We start from the raw sequence: 24,306 nt of genomic DNA on the forward strand, positions 1-24,306 counted from the left end.
TGTAAATAGCCAAACTTCCCATCAAAAATCAAATATGGGCCTGGTCCCTGGCGAGAAATTGCCCCCCACGCATGGAGTTTGAGCGGATGTTTGGGACTGGGCTTGCTTGATCTTCTTCCTTTTGTTCTGTAGCAATTTTGAGCAAATTGCTCAAGGGCCACGGTTGATTTGTCTGTGAAGATGACATTATTGAATGTCTCACCAGCATTGATCTGGGCCTGCAGGATGCAAAGTTCTTTGTTTGTCAGACAAATCATTGGGTCAAAACTACAGAACAGTACAAAACAAGAGAACACACATGGTTAATGTTCTGATCATTTAAAAAAATAATATATATAGTTAAAGTTGGAAGTTTACATACACCTTAGCCAAATACATTTAAACTCAGTTTTTCACAATTCCTGACATTTAATCCTAGTAAAAATTCCCTGTCTTAGGTCAGTTAGGATCACCACTTTATTTTAAGAATGTGAAATGTCAGAATAATAGTAAATAGAATTATTTATTTCAGCTTTTATTTATTTCATCACATTCCAAGTGTGTTAGACGTTTACATACACTCAATTAGTATTTGGTAGCATTGCCTTTAAAAACTTCTTGAGGCTAGGGGGCAGTATCCTGAATTTCTGTCTGACTGACGTTCCCAAAGTAAACTGACTGTTATAGTCAGGCCCAGAAGCTAGGATATGCATATAATAGCATTGGATAGAAAAGACTCTGAAGTTTCTAAAACTGTTCCAATAACGTCTGTGAGTATAACAGAACTGATATGGCAGGCGAAAACCCGAGGATAATCCATCTGGAAAACTTTTTGTTTGGAGGTCACACGCCTTTTCAATGCAAGCCTATGTGATATACAAAAAAATAGCTCCCAGATTGCAGTTCCAATGGCTTCCACTAGATGTCAACAGTCTTTATACAGGGTTTCAAGCTTGTTTCTTGAAAAATGAACAAGTAGTTGTAGTTTATCCAAGGTCTTCTCATCAGGAATGGTAGGCTTTTGTCACACGCGCTCTTCGTGATTATCCTTTTCTATTGAACTCTGTTCATTCTGTCTGAAATATTATCGTTTATTTACATATTAGTGTACCTGAGGATTGATTAGAAACATTGCTTGACTCGTTTGGACGAAGTTTACCGGTAGCTTTTTGGATTCCTTTGTATGCATGTTGATGGAGTGGATTACTGAAATCAATGGCGCAAACTAAACAGAATTTTTGGATATAAAGAAGGAAAGGACTTTATCGAACAAAACAAACATTCATTGTGTAGCTGGGACCCTTGGGATTGCAAACAGAGGAATATCTTCAAAGGTAAATGATTTATTTTATCGCTATTTGTGATTTTTGTGAAGCCTGTGCTGGTTGAAAAAGTATTTTGATGTGGGGCACTGTCCTCAGATAATCGCATGGTATGCTTTCACCATAAAGCCTTTTTGAAATCTGACAAAGCGGATGGATTAACAAGAAGTTAAGCTTTTAAATGATGATTAATATTACGATTTTGTAATTTGAATTTGGCGCGCTCCAATTTCACCAGATTTTATCAAATTTGATCCCGCTAGCGATCCCTAAGAGGATTGGGTCAAACATTTTGGTTAGCATTCCACAAGCTCCAACAATAAGTTGGGTGAATTTTGGCCCATTCCTCCTGATAGAGCTGGTGTAACTGAGTCAGGTTTGTAGGATCTTTGCTTGCATATGCCTTTTCAGTTCTGCCCACACATTTTCTATGGGATTAAGGTCAGGGCTTTGTGATGGCCACTCCAATACCTTGACTTTGTTGTCCTTAAGCCATTTTGCCACAACTTTGGAAGTACGCTTGGGGTCATTGTCCATTTGGAAGACCCATTTGCAACCAAGCTTTAACTTCCTGACTGATGTCTTGAGATGTTGCTTCAATATATCCATATAATTTTCCTACCTCATGATGCCATCTATTTTGTGAATTGCACCAGTCCCTCCTGCAGCAAAGCACCCCCACAACATGATGCTGCCACGTGCTTCACGGTTGGGATGGTGCTTGCAAGCCTCCCCCTTTTTCCTCCAAACATAACGATGGTCATTATGGCCAAACAGTTCTATTTTTGTTTCATCAGACCAGAGGACATTTCTCCAAAAAGTACGGTCTTTGTCCCCATGTGCGTTGCAAACCAAAGTCTGTCTTTTTTTATGGCGGTTTTGGAGCAGTGGCTTCTTCTTTGCTGAGCGACCTTTCAGGTTATGTCAATGTAGGACTCGTTTTACTGTGGATATAGATACCTTTGTACCTGTTACCTCCAGCATCTTCACAAGGTCCTTTGCTGTTGTTCTGGGATTGATTTGCGCTTTTCGCACCAAAGTACGTTCATCTCTTTGTAGTGACTGCGAGTATTGATACACCATCCAAAGTGTAATTAATGACTTCACCATGCTCAAATGGATATTCAATGTCTGTTTATTTTTATTTTTTACATTTCTGCAAATAGGTGCTCTTCTTTCAAACGCATTGCAAAACCTCCCTTGTCTTTGTGTTTGAATCTGTGTTTGAAATTCACTGCTCAACTGAGGGACCTACAGATAATTTGTATGTGTGGTGTACATAGATGAGTCATTCAAAAATCATGTTAAACACTATTATTGCACACAGAATGAGTCTATGCAACATATTATGTGACTTGGCAAGCACAGTTGTACTCCTGAACGTATTTAGGCTTGCCATAACAAAGGGGTTGAATACTTATTGACTCAAGACATTTCAGCTCTTCATTTTTTATTAATTTGTAAAAAAAAAATTCAAAAGACATAATTCCACTTTGACATTATGGGGTATTGTGTGTAGGCCAGTGACAAAAACGTCTCAATTTAATCAATTTTAAATTCAGGCTGTAACACAATACAATGTGGAAAAAGTCATTGGCTGTGAATACTTTCTCAAGGGACTGTACATAGTGTCCCAGCACAAAATAATGACAGACTGAGCACATTCTTATAATGTAAGAGGTCCTTAATTGACACTAAAAGGTTGTACCCTATTCTATACCCATTTGAAGAGGAAAAAATCCCCCCACCACACCATTTATGACATCATTCTAAATTGAGAACAAATAGCTCAACATGTAAACAATGTGTGAGAATAGCTATTATTTCTCCGCTTCAGATGACAGTTCTCCATAAGGCCAGTGATGCAACACAGAACACAGAAACACAGACACATTAAAGAGAGAACCCCCCCTTCCCCTCTTTTTTTGCATGATTGTGATATGTGATTAATCAACACAGACACTAGTTAACCTGTTTGGGATAGGGGGCAGTATTTTCCCGGCCAGATAAAAAATGTACCCGATTTAATCTGGTTATTACTCCTGCCCAGAAACTAGAATATGCATATAATTAGTAGATTTGGATGGAAAACACCCTAAAGTTTCTAAAACTGTTTGAATGGTGTCTGTGAGTATAACAGAACTCATATGGCAGGCCAAAACCTGAGAAGATTCTATATGGGAAGTGTCCTGTCTGACCATTTCTTGGCCTTCTGTAGCCGCTTTATCGAAAATACAGGATCTCTGCTGTAACGTGACATTTTCTAAGGCTTTCAATGGCTCTCAGAAGGCGCCAGAATGTTGAATGATAACTCTGCAGTCTCTGGGCGAAAAACAGCAGGGGTTTTGGAGAATGGTACTTCTGAGAACAATGGCACTGGTGCGCGCGTGCATGTGACGATTCCATTTTCTTCTTTCAGTGTTTGAACGGATACAACGTTTCCCGGTTGGAATATTATCACTATTTTATGAGAAAAATCGCATAAAAATTGATTTTAAACAGCGTTTGACATGCTTCGAAGTACGGTAATGGAATATTTTGTTTTTCTTTTGTCACGAAACGAGCCGGCGCGTTACCCTTCGGATGGTGATTTGAACGCACGAACAAAACGGAGCTATTTGGCTATAACTATGGATTATTTGGAACCAAAACAACATTGGGTGTTGAAGTAGAGGTCCTGGGAGTGCATTCTGACGAAGAACAGCAAAGGTAATCCAATTTTTCTTATAGTAAATCTGAGTTTGGTGAGTGCCAAACTTGGTGGGTGTCAAAATAGCTAGCCATGATGGCCGGGCTATCTACTCAGAATATTGCAAAATGTGCTTTCACCGAAAAGCTATTTTAAAATCGGACACCGCGATTGCATAAAGTAGTTCTGTATCTATAATTCTTTAAATAATTGTTATGTTTTTTGTGAACGTTTATCGTGAGTAATTTAGTAAATTTCCGTAAGTTTTCGGTGGGTATGCTAGTTCTGAACAAAACATGCTAATGTAAAAAAGCTGTTTTTTGACATAAATATGAACTTGATTGAACAAAACATGCATGTATTGTATAACATAATGTCCTAGGAGTGTCATCTGATGAAGATCATCAAAGGTTAGTGCTGCATTTAGCTGTGGTTTTGGTTTTTGTGACATCCCACCTAGCCCATAGAGGTTAAATTACTCCACACCCACGAAGCCCAAAGTGTTACAGAAGCCCGCACCATAGAAATGGAGTCAGCAGAAGCAGCCACCACCCCTCTACCATCAATGGAGGAACGGGTCCTCCATCACACCACCATTCTCCATCGGATTGGGTCAGCCATGGACCAGATGATGGAGAGAATGGATCGATGGGAGAGGAGTGGTCTCCCTTCACCTCCGGTTCACCCGACGAGCTCACCTCCTCCACTCCCTTCCCCATCTGGATCTGGGGCACTACGTCTTACGCCTCCGAGGGAGTATGATGGAGCAGCGGCAAGGTGCCAGGGATTCCTATTACAACTTGAATTATACCTGGCGACCGTGAGGCCGACTCCCTCGGGGGAGGAGAGCGTGAGCCTCCTCATCTCCTGCTTGACGGGCCGAGCATTGGAGTGGGCCAACGCTGTGTGGAATGGACCCGATTCCGCTAGAAACAACTACCCTGAGTTTACCCGCCGTTTCAGGGCCGTCTTCGATCATCCCCTGGAAGGAAGAGCGGCGGGTGAACGACTGTTTCACCTTAGGCAGGAGATGAGGAGCGCGCAAGATTTTGCCCTAGATTTCCGGACTTTGGCAGCTAGAGCTGGGTGGAACGACAGGGCCCTAATAGATCACTACCGGTGTAGCCTCAGGGAGGACGTCCGCAGGGAGCTAGCATGTCGGGACACTACACTCTCCCTAGATGAACTGATTGACATGTCTATACGACTGGACAACCTGCTGGCTGCCCGCGGGCGTTCAGAGCGGGTCCTGTCAGTTCCGGCTCCTAGCCTGCCTGCACCCATTCCTATGGAGCTCGGGGGAACTGCATCAAGGGGAACTGGAGTAGGGCGCCCCTCCTGCACCAATTGTGGTCGACGAGGACACACGGCCGACCGGTGCTGGGGGGGTCCCTCTGGGAGTCGAGAGGGTAGGCAGAACACTCCGCGTTCATCCCAGGTGAGTCAGCACCACACTCACCCAGAATCCTCTGTTGGTCACGTGTTTGTCTTAATTTTTTTTCCTTGATTTTGCTCCCTTTTCCCAGCATAAGGCGCTAATCGATTTCAGGCGCAGCTGGGAACTTTATGGATAGTGGACTAGCCCTTAAGTTGGGAATTCCGCTGGTACCGTTAGATTCCCCTTTCCCCGTGCACTCCATAGATAGCCGACCATTAGGGTCAGGGCTGATCAGGGAGACCACGGTGCCACTCTACATGGTAACGCAGGGGAATCATAAGGAACTAATTCGTTTCTTTATTATCGACTCACCCGCGTTTCCAGTGGTGCTGGGGGTGCCCTGGTTAGCCAGTCACAATCCTAAGATTTTGTGGAAACAGGGGATTCTCCAGGGATGGTCAGAGGAGTGTTCAGGTAGATGTCTAGGTGTTTCCATCGGTGCCACGTCGGTGGAGAGTTCAGACCAGGTTTCCACTGTGCGCATTCCCCCTGAGTATGCCGATTTGGCTCTCGCCTTCTGTAAAAAGAAGGCGTCTAAATTACCACCTCATCGACCGAGGGATTGTGCGATAGACCTCCAGGATAACGCTGCGCTTCCTAAGAGTCACGTGTACCCATTGTCCCAGGAGGAGACGTTGGCTATGGAGACATATGTCACGGAAGCTCTGGGGCAAGGGTACATTCAGCCTTCCATTTCACCTGTCTCCTCGAGTTTCATTTTCGTGAAAAAAAGGGGGGAGGTTTGCGTCCGTGCATTGATTATAGAGGTCTCAATTCTATCACAGTGGGGTTCAGTTACCCACTACCTCTCATTGCTACCGCAGTGGAATCCTTTTTAGGCAATTGAGAAATAAATGGACCGGAGGAATAAAAAAGGCAAAATCAAGGTATTTTCTTAGTGCTATGACAGAGTCTGCTGGTGATCCCTCTAAATTCTGGAAAACCGTTAACTCACTTAAACGAGGAAACTCCTCGACGTCCGTGTCAAAGCAAATTACATCGGAATCTGGGATCATCAGTGACCGAACTGAAATTTGTGATGTTTTTAATAAGCACTTTATTTCTGCTGGTTTTCTTTTTGAACGAAAAAATGGCCAATATGATCCTGACCGGTCTATTGTTTCAGTCCCTCGGCCCCCAGCTGATGTGGAAAACAGTAAGACGGTTTTTAATTTCCAAAAAGTCACAGAAGATGAGGTCTTATCTGCACTATCTGCTATAGATTCAAATAAATTGTTAGGCGCTGACAATCTGGATCCATATTTATTCAAGTGTGTGGCACCTATCATTGCAAGTGCAGTGATGCACATCTTCAATCAAACATTAGTCGTAGGAAAGATTCCTAAAGCTTGGAAAACATATTTTGTTTTACCACTCCTCAAAGTAGGTGATGGTAGTGAATTGGATAATTATTGGCCCATCTCTAAGCTCTACTGTTTGGCTAAAATTCTAGAGTCATTGGTGAATAAGCAACTACAATAATTTTTAACTGTTAACAATACTCTTTCTAGCAATCAATCTGGCTTCAGACCTAAACACAGTACCACTACGGCCATTATACGTGTTGTAAATGATATTGCTAATGCCATAGATAATTGAAAGTACTGTGCCCCCTTTGTTCATAGATTTGTCTAAAGCTTTTGACACTGTAGACTATGCAATACTTTTGCGTAAGCTGTCATCAATAGGACTGGGATCGGATGCTTGTCATTGGTTTCATGACTATCTAAAGGATAGAAGTCAGGCTGTTAGAGTCTACGGCATCTAGTCAGAGCCATTGGAGTTGGTTAAAGGGGTTCCACAAGTTTCTATACGTGGTTCATTACTGTTCACTCTCAACAAAAACAATATCGGTGATGAGGTAAGAAAGTATAAATTCATCTATATGCTGATGACACTGTCATGTACAGTTGAAGTCGGAAGTTTACATACACTTAGGTTATGTACACCACTCCACAAATCTTTTGTTAACAAACTATAGTGTTGGCAAGTCGGTTAGGACATCTACTGTGTGCATGACACAATTAATTTTTCTAACAATTGTTTACAGACAGTTTATTTCACTTATAATTCACTGTATCACAATTCCTGTGGTTCAGAAGTTTACATACACTAAGTTGACTGTTGTGACACGTGTCATTGTAGGTAGACCAAAATGCAGCGGGTATATTTATCATCTTCTTTACTTTATTGAAGAAAAAAACACTTGAACAAAACAAACGACGAAAACAGCCCAGTAAGGTGCACAGACTATACTAGGAACAACCACCCACAAACACAAGTGAAAACACACACAACTAAATATGGCCTCCAATCATAGATAACAACAAACAGCTGACTCTGATTGGAGGTCATTGACAAAACTAACATAGACATAGAAAAACTAGAAAAACCATATAGAAATAGAAAACATAGAACATAAACCAAAAACCCCGAAACACACTAAACAAACTCCCCCTGCCACGCCCTGACCAAACTACAATAACAAACAACCCCTTTTACTGGTCAGGACGTGACAACTGTGCCTTTAAACAGCTTGGAAAATCCCAGAAAATGATGTCATGGCTTTAGAAGCTTCTGATAGGCTAATTGACATCCTTTGAGTCAATTGGAGGTGTACCTGTGGATGTATTTCAAGGCCTCTTTGCTTGACATCATGGGAAAATCAAAAGAAATCAGCCAAGACCACAGAAAAAAAAATTGTAGACCTCCACAAGTCTGGTTCATCCTTGGGAGCAATTTCCAAATGCTTGAAGGAACCACGTTCATCTGTACAAACAATAGTACGCAAGTATAAACACCATGGGATCACGCAGCCATCATACAGCTCAGGAAAGAGACGCATTTTGTCTTCTAGAGATGAACATACTTTGGTGCGAAAAGTGCAAATCAATCCCAGAACAACAGCAAATGACCTTGTGAAGATGCTGGAGGAAACAGGTACAAAAGTATCTATATCCACAATAAAACGAGTCCTATATCGACATAACCTGAAAGGCCGCTCAGCAAGGAAGAAGCCACTGTTTCAAAACTACCATAAAAAAGCCAGACTATGGTTTGCAACTTTTTGGAGAAATATCCTCTGGTCTGATGAAACAAAAATAGAACTGTTTGGCCATAATGACCATCGTTATGTTTGGAGGAAAAAGAGGGAGGCTTGCAAGCTGAAGAACACCATCCCAACCGTGAAGAACAGGGGTGGCAGCGTCATGTTGTGGGGGTGCTTTGCTGCAGGAGGGTCTGGTGCATTTCACAAAATAGATGGCATCATGAGGCAGGAAAATTATGTGCATATATTGAAGCAAGATCTCAAGACATCAGTCAGAAAGTTAAAGCTTGGTCACAAATGGGTCTTCCAAATGAACAATGACCCCAAGCATACTTCCAAAGTTGTGGCAAAATGGCTTAAGGACAACAAAGTCAAGGTATTGGAGTGGCCATCACAAAGCCCTGACCTCAATCCTATAGATAATTTGTGGACAGAACTGAAAAAGCGTGTGCGACCCAAGTTAAACAATTTAAAAGCAATGCAACCAAATACTAATTGAGTGTTTGTAAACTTCTGACCCACTGGGAATGTGATGAAAGAAATAAAAGCTGAAATAAGTCATTCTCTCTACTATTATTCTGACATTTCACATTCTTAAAATAAAGTGGTGTTCCTAACTGACCTAAGACGGGTAATCTTTACTCTGATTAAATGTCAGGAATTGTGAAAAACTAAGTGTAAATGTTTTTGGCTAAGGTGTATGTAAACTTCCGACTTCAACTATACATTACTCTATTGCTTCCACGGATGACCAAGCTTTATCGTAGCGGGATACATATTTTAAGATATTACAATGGTCTTTTTTACAGTTGAAACTTGTTTTAAGTGCAAACAAAACACATTTTATGATTTTTAATAGGTCCAAAAAGTTGGTTAAAAATACACTTGCACTTACGAGCTTAGATGACTCTCAAATTAATCAGGTCTCTGCATATAAATTCTTAGGGTTATGGCTGGATGATAATCTGTCTTTTAAAATGCATGTTTACGAACTTTGTAAATGGCTAAAAATCAAGCCCATATATAAACAGGACATGTTTGTCCTCCACAAATAGAAGACAAATTGTGCAAGCTACTTTTATGTCTGTTATAGATTATGGGGATATTATTTACATGCATGCTACGGCATCCACACAAAAACCGCTGGATTCTACTTATCATTGCGCACTTAAGTTTTTACGGGTGCAAGCTACAGAACTCACCACTGTGTTTTATATCAAAATGTGAGTTGGACTTCCTGTCCATGAGACGAGAACAACATGCTTTCGTGTTTGTCTCTAAACTACCTTGTTATTTATCATCACTTATCAACATTATAATTATAATTCTGGATTGCACTTGAGGCCCCTGCGATCTCCACGGAGTTAGGTATGGCTGCCTTTTCCTGTTTTGCTCCTTGCTTATGGAATAGCCTGCAGACCAAACATTAATTTGAGACTCTTGTTCCCCTTGCCCATTTTAAACATTTATTGGAGGATTTTTATTTTAGTATTGCTTGTAACTGCCTCGGGTAATGCAAGTTCTTGTGCTATTAGGGGAATAACCTGTGTGTAAATGTAACAATCTGCTGTTGTATTTTTTGATTGTTTTGATTGTTTTGTTTGTGTTGTGTAATTTCTTAATCATTATACCTAAACTGTATGTATAAACATGTATATGCAGGACCCAGCTGTAAAAGAGACATTGGTCTCAGTCTGTGTTCCTTGTTGAAATAAAGGTATAATAATAATATTTATATATTCTTAATCCATTCCTTTACTTAGATTTGTGTGTATTGGATATTTGTTGTAGAATTGTTAGATATTACTTGCTTGATATTGCTAAACTGTTGGAACTACAAGCACAAGCATTTCACTACACTCGCAATAACATCTGCTAACCATGTGTATGTGACCAAAACATTTTGATTTGATTTATACTGCATCTAAACTAAATTTGGCAACTTAAAAATGATGACAAAAGGTTTTCCGTATAAATTATTTTCCAAGGCACTGTAATGCAAATCTTCATCAGCGCTCATTGACAATGCATTGAGTAGAATGCTCAGTCGGGCATCAATCCTAAAACAAATGTTCAAAACAGTATTGTGACTAAACATGCAACCCATGATTACCAAAATGCTTTAAGTAAGGTGTTACCCATACGTCCTTATTTTTGTTTCTGAGCGCTAGTCATTGCTGTGTGGTGTAGTAGGCTGTGAATGTGGGTGCAGGTCAGGAATATTCTCTCCCTGTTTAAGTGATTCTCATTTAATGTTGTTTGCTCAACAGGAAGATGTAGGTGGCCCCCTGTTGTGTCAGTCCAGCCAAGCATGGTTCAAGACTGGAGTGATAACAATGAATGAGTATGTAAATGGCACCAATTCTTGAGCGATCGAGATGGTCATTGACCTCCTCTCCCCGGCAACAACCACTGCCCCTAACATCAACACAGGTAATGTCTCCCCCAGCTCCCTCTCTCTTTTGCTCTTCTTTTCTCTTTTTCTCCCCATTTTTCTCCATGTTCTTGCTGTCAGGCTGGTAGTTCCTACAATCTCTCTGTTCGGCAGTGTCAAGAAACTTTATCAATGCACTTATAGTGAACAAGGTTATTATTTTTTTATCTTATTTAACCTTTATTTATACAGGTTTTTTCTCATTGAGATAACATCTCTTTTCCAAGAGAGACCTGGTCCAATAGCAGCAGGGGGAACAACGTTTCAGACAAACAACTTACATACACTAACACAACATTAAACAAAACTATAAACACACATACAGTACAACAATTACATATTACGTTACAAAACACGAAAGTCTTGACTAAAAAACAGCTATCCTAAAGACAATTACAATCTTCTATGATATATACAGTATATAACATCACTATGTAGCGTGAACCGTGAAAATATAACTTTCCGCTCCACAACCAGGGTAATGAAACTTAATGTTTACATTTGTGGTACCAAAGAAACAAACTAGCAATTTGACAAAAGTGTGAATGTCAGGAATAATCCTTTTTTTTTTTGTACTTTCCCCCCCCAATTTTATGATAGCCAATTGGTAGTGACTGTCTTGTCCCATCGCTGCAACTCCCATACAGACTCGGGATGTCGGGAGCCATGCGTCCTTCAAAATACAAACCTGCCAAGCCGCACTGCTTCTTGACATACTGCTCGTTTAACCCAGAAGCCAGCCACACCAATGCATCGGAGGAAACGCCGTCCAGCTGGCGACCGAATTCAGCTTGCAGAGGCCTGGCTCACCACAATGTGTCGCTAGAGAGCGATTGGACAAGGAAATCGCGGCTGGCCAAACCCTCCCCTAACCCGGACGACGCTGGACAATTGTGCGCCGCCGCATGGGTCTTCCAGCTTGGGATTGAACCAGGGGCTGTAGTGACGCCTCAAGCACTGCGATGCAGTGCCTTAGAGCGCTGCGCCACTCAGGAGAGGAATAATCCTTCTATGAAACTAATGAAGAAAACATTTTATGAATCAGTAATACATTGTTATAACTAGGGTTGTGGCGGTCACTAAATTTCATCAGCCAGGGATTGTCAAGCAAATAACTATCGGTCTCACGGTAATTGACCGTTAATTAACATAAACACATTTAGCATCTCCTGGTTTACACACATAGGTGACACACCTACAAGCTATGTGTGTCATTTTCAAAAGTCGAATAAATCCATGTAATATAGCCTACTCCTTCACAATAAATCCATGATTTGTTTTAGACAGGTCTAAAGAAGCATGATTTGAAGAAAATGTAGTCTATTTCAGCAGAAGCTGTCCTTATGTTAGGTCCTGATGTGGCTATGCCAAATGGCTATGGGCTACACTAGTTCATTTAGCAGACAATATTTGCTTATAATTCCGTGACATTATTTCATATTATTTTATAGTATGAAGAATACAATTTAACATAAAATATACATATTTTCTCCAGACGATTTGAGGGAGTGCGCACATTCTGTGTTGAGCGGTTATCAAAGAAATGGGTACTCCTATATGCTTACTTTAGAGTTATTCATGTAACTTTATTTGTTCTACAAACATTGATGATGATATGATGAGACTCCAATAATGATTTGGAAAAAGTTGCTTGAACTCTGCTTTGTTTTTTCCACAGGCTGTACACACTCCAATAGTCTCTCATTCACAATTTGACAAGCACTTGATAATGCCTAGAATTTCACGGAGGCATCCCCTTTGTGGCCATAATGCACCCTAAAAAGATCCATGCCTTTTGTGGCCAGGAGTGCTGCGTTGTGCCCTTCTCCCTGAGTGTGCTTCACAATCAGAAGCGCCTCTCACTCACATGGCTTTCGGTCACGTGATTGGGTCTTTTTCACAGGCTACAAGTGAAGACAGACAAATCGGGGATGTAACTGCGTTTTTCCTTATCCAATTACAAGGTGCATATTGAAGATATTGGAAGAACTGTCCACATTTACTTTTCGTCAGCCATCAAGATGAGTATGCCAAACGAACAGGAAAAGCACTAGCCTATGTCAATCTACTATCCCCCATAGTACAAAAGTCAGCCTATTCTATTCTGTGCGAGAAATAAATATTCCGAACATAGTCTGGGACAGTTGTGGGATGCGATATATCCCAAATTTAAACAATTATTAGCATCAAAAAACATGTTTATGCAATGTGGCTGACACAACAGATCAGAACATTTAGCTTAAAATGTTGATAAACTATTAGGCTATTTCTTCACATAATAAGCACACCAATGTGCACATGGTAGTAGGCTTTAAGCGCGAATGTTACATTAGCAGAAAACACCATTATCAGAAGTGACAGCAAATGCAATTATGCATGTAATACTTTTATTATAACGGTGCATTTTTATGGAGAAAATGATCTTCCCCAAACTTGAAACTCACACGCTGCTTATAATTAATATGCCAGCTAGGCTCTACACCTCTTGTAAAGCGGATTAATGTGCTTTATTTCAAGAGGTTATTTGGCCACTTTTTAGTTGGAATACAAACCTTATTAAAACATATAGGCCTGTGGGCTAGGCTACATGATTGTGTGCAACTGTGATTAGAAAAAGTCGCAAATTATTATTTTTTTCTTCTTATGCTTGTTCTGATTTAGAATGAACCATTATCATGCACCTGTATCGAAACAGGGGCAGCCGGAAGAAATACATGTCATCTCAAATCAAATCAAATCAAATTTTATTGCATTTACATTTACATTTAAGTCATTAAGCAGACGCTCTTATCCAGAGCGACTTACAAATTGGTGCATTCACCTTATAATATCCAGTGGAACAACCACTTTACAATAGTGCATCTACATTTTTAAGGGGGGGTTAGAAGTATTACTTTATCCTATCCCAGGTATTCCTTAAAGAGGTGGGGTTTCAGGTGTCTCCGGAAGGTGGTGATTGACTCCGCTGTCCTGGCGTCATGAGGGAGCTTGTTCCACCATTGGGGTGCCAGAGCAGCGAACAGTTTTGACTGGGCTGAGCGGGAACTGTGCTTCCTCAGAGGTAGGGAGGCGAGCAGGCCAGAGGTGGATGAACGCAGTGCCCTTGTTTGGGTGTAGGGCCTGATCAGAGCCTGAAGGTACGGAGGTGCCGTTCCCCTCACAGCTCCGTAGGCAAGCACCATGGTCTTGTAGCGGATGCGAGCTTCGACTGGAAGCCAGTGGAGAGAGCGGAGGAGTGGGGTGACGTGAGAGAACTTGGGAAGGTTGAACACCAGACGGGCTGCGGCGTTGGTCACATACACATAGTTAGCAGACGTTAATGCGAGTGTAGCGAAATGCTTGTGCTTCTAGTTCCGACAGTGCAGTAATATCTAACAAGTAATCTAACAATGGGCTACACTATGCACTTAAATAGCGATGGAGGACGCTTTTCCCTGTGGTTTATTTTAATGCCAGCCAGGTAGGCTATACTCTTGTTGTAAATATAAGCTATGTGCTTAATATTAGGAAAGATGAGAAAAAAATATAGTAGGCCTAGCCTGTAGAGAGCTGATAGGATCCTCGTCTATTTATTAGCGGCCAATGACCAAACACACCTCCAGGCTGCGTAAGGGCTATTTGACTAAGAAGGAGAGTGATGGAGTGCAGCATCAGATGACCTGGCATCCACAATCACCCGAACTCAATCAAATTGAGATGAGTTGGACCACAGAGTGAAGGAAAAGCAGCCAACAAGTGCTAAGCATGTGTGGGAACTCCTTCAAGACTGTTGGAAAAGCATTCCAGGTGAAGGTGGTTGAGAAAATGCCAAGAGTGTGCAAAGCTGTCATCAAGGCAAAGGGTGGCTCCTTTAAAGAATCAAAAATGTAAAATATATTTTGATTTGTTTAATAATGTTTTGGTTACTACATGATTCTATCATGATTCTACAAATTTCCATCAGTCTAATGTTCGGGTTTCTTGGCCCAAGCAAGTCCCTTCTTCTTATTGGTGTCCGTTAGTAGTGGTTTCTTTGCAGCAATTCGACCATGAATGCCTGATTCATGCAGTCTCCTCTGAACAGTTGATGTTGAGATGTGTCTGTTATTTGAACTCTGTGAAGCATTTATTTGGGCTACAATTTCTGAAGCTGATAACTCTAATGAACTTATCCTCTGCAGCAGAGGTAACTCTGTTTCTTCCATTCCTGTGGCGGTCCTCATGGGAGCCAGTTTCATCGTAGGGCTCAATGTTTTTGTGACTGCACTTTCTTGAAATGTTCTGTATTGACTGACCTTCATGTCTTAAAGTAATGATGGACTGTCGTTTCACCTTGCTTATTTGATCTGTTCTTGCCATAATATGGTCTTTTACCAAATAGGGCAATCTTCCTTATACCCCCATACCTTGTCACAAGACAATTGATGGGCTCAAACGCATTAAGAAGGAAAGAAATTCCACAAATTCATTTTTAAGAAGGCACACCTGTTAATTGAAATGCATTCCAGGTGACTATTTCATGAAGCTGGTTGAAATAATGCCAAGAGTGTGCAAAGCTGTCATCAAGGAAAAGGGTGGCCATTTGAAGAATCTCAAATATAAATTATATTTTGATTCGTTTAACACTTTTTGTTACTACATGATTCCATATGTGTTATTTGATGTCTTCACTATTATTCTACAATGTAGAAAATAGTAAAAATAAAGAAAAACCCTTATACGAGTAGGTGTGTCCAAACTTTTGACTGGTACTGTATGTAAATGTGATATTTCTGTTTTTTTTATTTTATACATTTGATAAAATTTCCAAAAACCTGTTTTTGTTTCATCATGAGGGGGTATTGTGTGTAGAGTTATGAGGGGAAAAAAATATGTAATACATTTTAGAACAAAGCTGTAACGTAACAAACTATGAAAAAAGTCAAAGGCTCTGAATGCTTTCCAAATGCACTGTATACTTTGAATTAATGAAGCCATGTTTAACATCAGTTGTACAGCTGTAAAGTACACAACGAACATAAGCTACCATACATTCTATTCTTTAAATGCAAGAAATGTTGAGATTTTTTTGGAAGTTAGTTTATTTTGTAGAAATATTTACATTTATTTTCATGTTTGGTATGTTTCAATAAACTAAACTAACTCATGACATGTTCTGTAAGCTCTAAGCTATTGCAAATTCATATCCTATCCTTGTGCAAATTGGAAACCAAAGATCATGTCCATAATTCCCTCCAAAAATGAATCCAATCTGCCAACTGATAGATATCTTGCCAGTTGGAAGATTGGATTAAATCATCTTTGGAAGGAATTATGAACATGATCATTGGTTTCCCAGTAGCACAAGGATAGGGGTTGAATTTAAGCAAGCTATCTAGTTACTATGTCTATTAAATGTGAAGAACAATAGAACAAACATTTACTATGTAGCACAATGTCTGTGCCATACAAATACGAGAAGGTTTCATAAGAAATGTTAAAATTCAATTAAAGCTGCAAGATTCCTAATTTAAAGCTGCAATATGTAACTTTTTGGGCGACCTGACCAAATTCACATAGAAATGTGAGTTATAGATCTGTCATTATCATTGAAAGCAAGTCTAAACAGAGGTAGCTCTGTTCTATGTGTGCTATTTCTATTCGTCCCGTTCTTAAGCGTCGTTTATGCATCTTTTACTTCCAGTTTTGTACACAAGCTTCAAACATCTGAAATTACAATATTTTTGAATATGTTTTTTACAGCTGAATTAAGATGTTATTGCTGTAAAAGGACATTTGGGATTCAACCTCTCCTGGGATTTGAACTTACAACCTTCTGGTTGCCAGTGACCTGAAATGTTCTGCTTTTTGGGCATGGCAGCGATTGGCCACAGATTTATTGGGAAGAATACATTTCTGCACTTTGCTAAAGGTTTCTCAGACTGTTATATATTATCTATAATTATTATATATTACAGTAAACACTGGCTACTGAGTAGCAGTAAAAATACAGTAAATATACAATTTTCTGTAAGTTTACAGTTAAAGTAGGGTGTTACTGCCCTAAAATTACTATGGTATGCTGCTGTATTCTAATTCCAGTAAACACTTGTAAATGATGATATTTACTGTATTTTTACTGCAACCTCTAGGTTGCCAGCGACCTGAATTACCTGCTACGCGACCAGGTCTCTGGGTATGACATTGGACATTTTACAAGTTGTAAAATCCTGAACTTCCCCTTTAATATTTGTACACATTCAGTGAGCAAGTCCAATTGTTTGCTGTTATTCAGGCGAGGCAGCTTCTCCATCATTCCCTGGTCCATCTTCTGATGTATTCTGCATCATCTGCTTCAACTGGCTTTTGAAAAACCCAGCCTGAGAGAAAGAGACGTGTAGAGAGAGATGTAGACAAAACCAATATCAAATTATGTTATTTAACAGTTTTTTTGGCAAATTTATTGCATAGCAAGAGTATAAGAATATGTACTACATATTAGATTCCTGCATCGGGTCAGGTACCCACTGTTCCCTTGGAGTAGGGAACTGTCCATTATTGGTGCTGAAACATTCTAATTTGTACACGTGCAGAGGCATTCGCAACTGAAACTTTCATTCACCATACGCTGGCTTATACTTCGCGTTTGACTGGTGTGGCTGGCAAAGGTTAGAAGATTTTTGCAGGCTATATTCAATTCTGGCAATGCTTTATTTAAGTTTCAATCAAACAATTTGATAACCAAAACAATTTTGCCTGCAAAGGTTTTGAGTTGTTATAAATAAAATAAAAAAAGTATTTTTCCAGCAAGTGATGGTCTTTTTCAACTAAATAAATAACATAAACATAGTAGATTAGTAGACCTAGCTACTAGGCTGAACTTGGTTACACAACTAACAGAGGACAGGACGACGATAACCCAACATAAAAACAAAAACATGTTGCTGGCTTGCCTGTGTCTGATATTTGATGAGGAGGAGATATGCTGGATGGAGCAGATTAGCCTTTCACTATATAAGCAGGCTATTTTTCAAAGCGATTTGAGTTATCAATGTGCCACATTGTGAAAATAAAAATAAATAATTTGTATGGTTTCCTTTAACCAACGGTTAAATAGACATGCAGACAAATTAGGAAAATCAATAGGCATACTGTCTGGAGTAAAAAAAATGATACAAAAAAATGGATGCAATTTGGCAGGTTCACAGATAATCTCTCGGAACAATTATTTGCAGGTGGGTCGATTCGTGGAGAACAATCTGTCCTGGTGTCAGGTGTGTATCGGAATTGTGGCAGGCGTGGGGCGGGTGTGGCTCCAAACAACTGACCCATGCAGAACTCTACTATATACAGTGCCTTCAGAAAGTATTCACACCCATTTACTTTTTCCACATTTTGTTGTGTTACAGCCTAAAATGTATTAAATTGTCACTGGCCTACACATAATATTTTTAATAAGCATTTTTCCACGGCTGGCCATGCTTTCCACCTGGCTACCCCTACCCTGGCCAACAACTCAGCAACCCCTGCAGCAACTTGAGAGTTCAGTGTGTCAAATCGGAGGGCCTGTTGTCCGGACCTCTGGCAGTCTCTAACAGGGTTAAATTCTCGGGCCAAGTCTTTTCTCTGTATATATCAATGATGTCGCTCTTGCTGCTGGTGATTCTCTGATCCACATCTACGCTGACAACACCATTCTGTGTACATCTGGCCCTTCTTTGGACACTGTGCTAACAAACCTCCAAACGAGCTTCAATGCCATACAACACTCCTTCCGTGGCCTCAAACTGCTTTTAAATGCTAGTAAAACTAAGTGCATGCTCTTCAACTGATTGCTGCCCGCACCCTCCCGCCCGACTACCATCACTACTCTGGATGGTTCTGACCTAGAATATGTGGACAACTACAAATACCTAGGTGTCTGGTTAGACTGTAAACTCTCCTTCCAGACTCACATTAAGCATCTCCAATCCAAAATTAAATCTAGAATCGGCTTGCTATTTCGCAACAAAGCCTCCTTCACTCATGCCACCAAACATACCCTCGTAAAACTGACTATCCTACCGATCCTTGACTTTGGCGATTTCATTTACAAAAACCCACTGGCTCCAGGTCATCTATTAGTCTTTGCTAGGTAAAGCCCCGCCTTATCTCAGCTTACTGGTCACCATAGCAACATCCACCCGTAGCACGTGTTCCAGCAGGTATTTTGCACTGGTCATCCCCAAAGCCAACACTTCCTTTGGCCGGCTTTCCTTCCAGTTCTCTGCTGCCAATGACCAGAACGAATTGTAAAAATCTCTGAAGCTGGAGTCTTATATCTCCCTCCCTAACTTTAAGCATCAGCTGTCTGGGCAGCTTACCGATCACCATACCTGTACACAGCCAATCTGTAAATAGCACACCCGTCTACCTCATCCCCATGTTATTACCTTCCCTCTTGCTCTTTTGCACCCCAGTATCTCTACTTGCACATTCATCATCTGCACATCTATCACTCCAGTATTAATGTTAAATTGTAGTTATTTTCGCCTCTAGGGCCTATTTATTGCCTTCCTCCCTACATTTGCACACGCTGTACACAGATTTTTCTATTTTTCTTTTCTTTTGTGTTATTGACTGTACGTTTGTTTATTTGTAACTCTGTGTTGTTGTTTTTGTCGCACTGCTTTGCTTTATCTTGGCCAGGTCGCAGTTGTAAATGAGAACTTGTTCTCAACTGGCCTACCTGGTTAAATATAGGTGAAATAAAAAAATAAAAAATACTTTCCAGCTCACACTCTCAAACACATAGATCCCCTGAACGCAGCTCACTCTCCAGATCCCAATCACTGAACCCAATTCTGATCACCTGTTCACTCACCTGTATGTCATTATCACACACTATTAAGTTCAGTTCTTCGCACCCCATCATTGTGAGGTATTGTTTGTTTTGTGACACACTTCTATTTGGAGCTCTGTTTTTCCCTTAATTGAAATCCTCCCGTGTATGATAGTTTTTGCCTGCCTCACTAACGACGCCTTTTGCCTATTCCCTGCCTGTACTTTCGGATTTCCTGTTATCAACCTATTGTCTGATCTCCCGGACGACATTACTAGCCTTTTCCCTGCCTGTACTGTTGCCTTTTTGTACTCCCTGTGCATGACCATCTGCCTGCCCCTGGACCCAGCTACCTGCCTCCTGTGGTCCTTTACAAATCAACACCTGCTGCGCCCTGCGCTTGAAACCAGCTCTCTGTCTCCCGTCATGTTCATTACACAAACCCAGAACGATTCACAGCTGTAATCGCTGCTTCTAGAAAGTATTGACTCAGGGGTGTGAATACTTAACTAAATTCTATATTTCTGTATTTCATTTTCAATACATTTGAAAAAAAAAATCTAAAAATGTATTTGCACTTAGGGGGTATTGTGTGTAGATGGGTGAGATATTTTTTTATTTTATCAATTTTGAATTCAGGCTGTAACACAACAAAATGTGGAATAAGTCGAGGAGTATGAACTCTTTAAGGCATTGTATGCTGTACATGGCACATTACATGGATATGAAAACGCCCCTTGTTTTAGAACTACTTAATATAAAATGGTGATGTACATTAAAACCTTTGAGTATACTGTAGATATTCAACATATGTGAGTGAAATTGATTATACCAAATATGTAATGAATATTACCTTATAAAGCCCAGCTGTGATCAAAGCTAACAGCAGCAGACCTCCCACAACACCCCCAATGACCCCCTTTGTGAAGTCAACCTCAGGATACACCTCCACCTGAGTTTCAATCTGAGGATGACAAATGCATGTATTTTCAACTGAAGCTAATTTAAGTTATCAATCTTACTGGGCGGCAGGGTTGAAGTCAATTTGAAATTGAAGGCAGTCAATTCAGGAAGTAAACTGAAATTCCAATTCAATAAGTAAAACATTTTAATATGATTTTTTTACAACTTTGCAATAAGCTGAAAAGGAGAAGCTGTTCATGCCAAAAGTTTTTACATATTTGGATATTAAATTAAATTCACTCCCTGAATTGACTGATTTCAATTCGAATCGACCCCAACCCTGATTTGAGGAGATAACATCTAAAAGGCTACCTTTTGTATAGGTGGGTTGTTTTTGGAGTCCGAAGAATAATAGATGTATTGGTTTCTGTCATAATCCACAGTGGCACTGCTGACCAAGTTGAACTGGGCAGACTCAAGACCAATCTGAGAGCAGAGAGAAAGAGCGAGGAATGTATGTAAGGAGATATTTACTGTAAATTAGCACAATTAGCACAGCTAGCATTGAGGGAAAATACTGTATACAATTATCCATACCTCCATCCTTTCATTTATTACCTGTTCTATCCATCCAGAGCTGAGGTTACCAGTGATGTTGTAAGAGTTACGATCCTGATTTCTAATGACGCTTTTGCATATGAACACCCCGCAATTTGCGACAGAGCAGTCCTGTAGGATAGGGGGAAGATCAAATGATTGTGATCACTTTTGAACTAATGACAATCTAACACATTAATATAATAGAATACATTATTTACTATTAACCCATGAATAAGCATTACAACTATTTATATATGCATTATAGTTGTTAAGCATTTATAACATTCATTATCATTTATAAAGCATTCATACTCCTTTTGAACAATTTATAATGGGTTATTCATGAAAGTTATAAAGTGTAACACAAATTAAACATTTTAAAAGTCACATTTTAAGAGGTTGTGAATACCTTTTCTTAATTAAGTTTGCCTTCATACAGAATCAGGCAACTACCTAAATGTTATTCTGTTTACATTTAACAGCATTTCTAGACACAGCAAATCTGTAACAACACCTGTAACAACACTTGGCTTCAACATCTAAAAACTCTAGAATATATGTTTTGCCATTAGATTATGTGTCGAGACATGTAATTAAATAAACAATCTATTTGCAGAAAACCTGTCGTTACTACTGTTCGTGACACTCAAGGCAAGTTGGTGTTAGGTGTGACTTTTAGGTGGCCTCTTAAAATTGCAATACCAGGAAGTTGTTGAGAAATATTATTTCAAATAGAAGTGAATGGCATTATAAAACAGAAATGGGCTAGCACTATTCACCACAGCATGATTTTTCTGCAGCTTGTCCACAAACTCTGTGGCAGTAGGTTCCTCATCCTTGTGTCTTTGACAACCTTGAATCTGAAACACAAAAGTTTCCTGTCAATTCCAATCATCACAAAACTTAAATAAAACCTGCAATATCCACCTTCTTGGTCCCATTTCTTGGGATTGAACATAGTGTTTACTTTATATGTGTGCTATTTGTGCATTTATCATTATTAATGTATTTATACACTGAACAAAAATATAAACACAATATGTCAAGTGTTGGTCCCATGTTTCATGAGCTGAAATAAAAGATCCCAGAAATGTTACAAAAAGCAAAAAGTGTGCTCTTCACGGATGATTTCTGGTTTCAACTGTACCGGGCAGATGGCAGACAGAGTGTATTGCGTCATGTGGGCGAGCCGTTTGCTGATGTCAATGTTGTGAACAGTGGGGTTATGGTATGGGCAGCCATAAGCTACAGACAACGAACACAATTGCATTTTATCAATGTCATTTTGAATGCCGAGATACTGTGACGAGATCCTGAGGCCCATTTTCGTGCTTTTCATCCGCTGCCATTACCTCATGTTTCAGCATGATAATGCACGGCCCCATGTTGCAAGAGTCTGTACGCAATTCCTGGAAGCTCAACATTTCCCAGTTCTTCCATGGCCTGCATACTCACCAGACATGTCACCCATTGAGCATGTTAGGGATGCTCTGGATTGACGTGTATGACAGCGTGTTCCAATTCCCGCCAATATCCTGCAACTTCACACAGCCATTGAAGAGGATTGGGACAACATTCCACAGGCCACAACCAACAGCCTGATCACCTCTATATGAAGGAGATTTGTCACTCTTGCATGAGACTAATGGTGGTCACACTAGATACTGACTGGTGTGAGCACCACGCCCCTACATTTTTTAAAAGGTATTTGTGACCAAGAGATGCATATCTGTATTCCCAGTCATGTGAAATACATCGATTAGGGCCTAATGAATTGATTTTAATTGACCAATTTCCTTATATGAGCTGTAAATCCGTAAAATCGTAGTTATTGTTGCATATTGCGTTTATATTTTTGATGAAAGTATATTTTAATTCCTCGTCATTAAGACACAGGATGCCCAACTGTTCCTCTACCCACAAGCAAGCATACAAGGCATTAACTCATTCCCCATTTGGCAAATCAGCTCATGACTCTGTACTCCTGCTTCTTGTTTACAAGCAGAAGCTCAAACAAGAAGTACCTGTGTGTCACGGTTGTTGTCGGTGAATGAGGACCAAAACGCAGCAGGTACGTGAATGCTCATCTTGATTTTTAATTACTCTCAAAAATGAACATACCAAATAACGAAAAAACGAACACTCGACAAATAAACAGTCTGGTAAGGCACAAGGCTATACACAGAATAATCACCCACAAAACTCAAACACAAACACACCCTAATATATGGGACTCTCAATCAAAGGCAGATAGACAACACCTGCCTTCAACTGAGAGTCCCAACCCCAATTAACCAAACATAGACATACACACACTAGACTCCACATAGAACTACCTAGACATAAACCAAAACCCGGAAATACTAAACCAAACACCCTTTTAACAAACACACCACCCCGAACCACATAAAACAAAAACCCTCTGCCACGCCCTGACCAAACTACAAAACAATTAACCTTATATACTGGCCAGGACGTGACAGTACCCCCCCCTTAAAGGTGCTACCCCAGAAGCACCTTAACAAAAAATAACCCCAAGCAACACCAACAAAAAGTCCCCTTTTCTAAAGGGAGGGAAGGGAGGGTGGCTGCCGTCAACGACGGCACTGTGCGACACCCCCCCTCTCCAACCCACCTATTTCTGGAGGTGGCTCTGGTTCCGGCCGTTCCAGGCTGTCGGGCCACTCTGGCATCGCCGAGGGGCAGTCGGGCCAGTCTGGCATCGCCGGGGGACAGTCTGGACAGTCTGGCAGTTCGGGACAGTCTGGGCAGTCTGGCAATTCGGGACAGTCTGGCAATTCGGGACAGTCTGGGCAGTCTGGCAATTCGGGACAGTCTGGGCAGTCTGGCAATTCGGGACAGTCTGGCCACTCCGGCAGTTCAGGGCAGTCTGGCCACTCCGGCAGTTCAGGGCAGTCTGGCCACTCCGGCAGTTCAGGGCAGTCTGGCCACTCCGGCAGTTCAGGGCAGTCTGGCCACTCCGGCAGTTCAGGGCAGTCTGGCCACTCCGGCAGTTCAGGGCAGTCTGGCCACTCCGGCAGTTCAGGGCAGTCTGACCACTCTGGCGACTGTTGACTGGCGGGCAGCTCTGACGACTGTTGACTGGCGGGCAG

General features: G+C 40.7%; 1 protein-coding gene across 1 annotated transcript in view; it reads right to left on the minus strand.

The window, feature by feature from the left end:
* Positions 1 to 15,854: 15,854 nt before the first annotated feature.
* Positions 15,855 to 24,306, minus strand: part of LOC106579408 (integrin alpha-X) — a 63,209-nt gene continuing 54,757 nt past the window's right edge. The window contains exons 26-30 of the mRNA XM_014159297.3: positions 21,973 to 22,053; positions 21,212 to 21,322; positions 20,966 to 21,079; positions 20,544 to 20,654; positions 15,855 to 17,249 (exon numbers count right to left, since the gene is read on the minus strand). Coding sequence (XP_014014772.1) covers positions 17,157 to 17,249; positions 20,544 to 20,654; positions 20,966 to 21,079; positions 21,212 to 21,322; positions 21,973 to 22,053 — 510 coding nt within the window. The 3' untranslated portion in view covers positions 15,855 to 17,156. The remainder of the gene's footprint in view (positions 17,250 to 20,543; positions 20,655 to 20,965; positions 21,080 to 21,211; positions 21,323 to 21,972; positions 22,054 to 24,306) is intronic.

Source organism: Salmo salar, chromosome 19, assembly GCF_965601325.2.
Source record: "Salmo salar chromosome 19, fSalSal1, whole genome shotgun sequence".
Taxonomy (NCBI): Eukaryota; Metazoa; Chordata; class Actinopteri; order Salmoniformes; family Salmonidae; genus Salmo; species Salmo salar.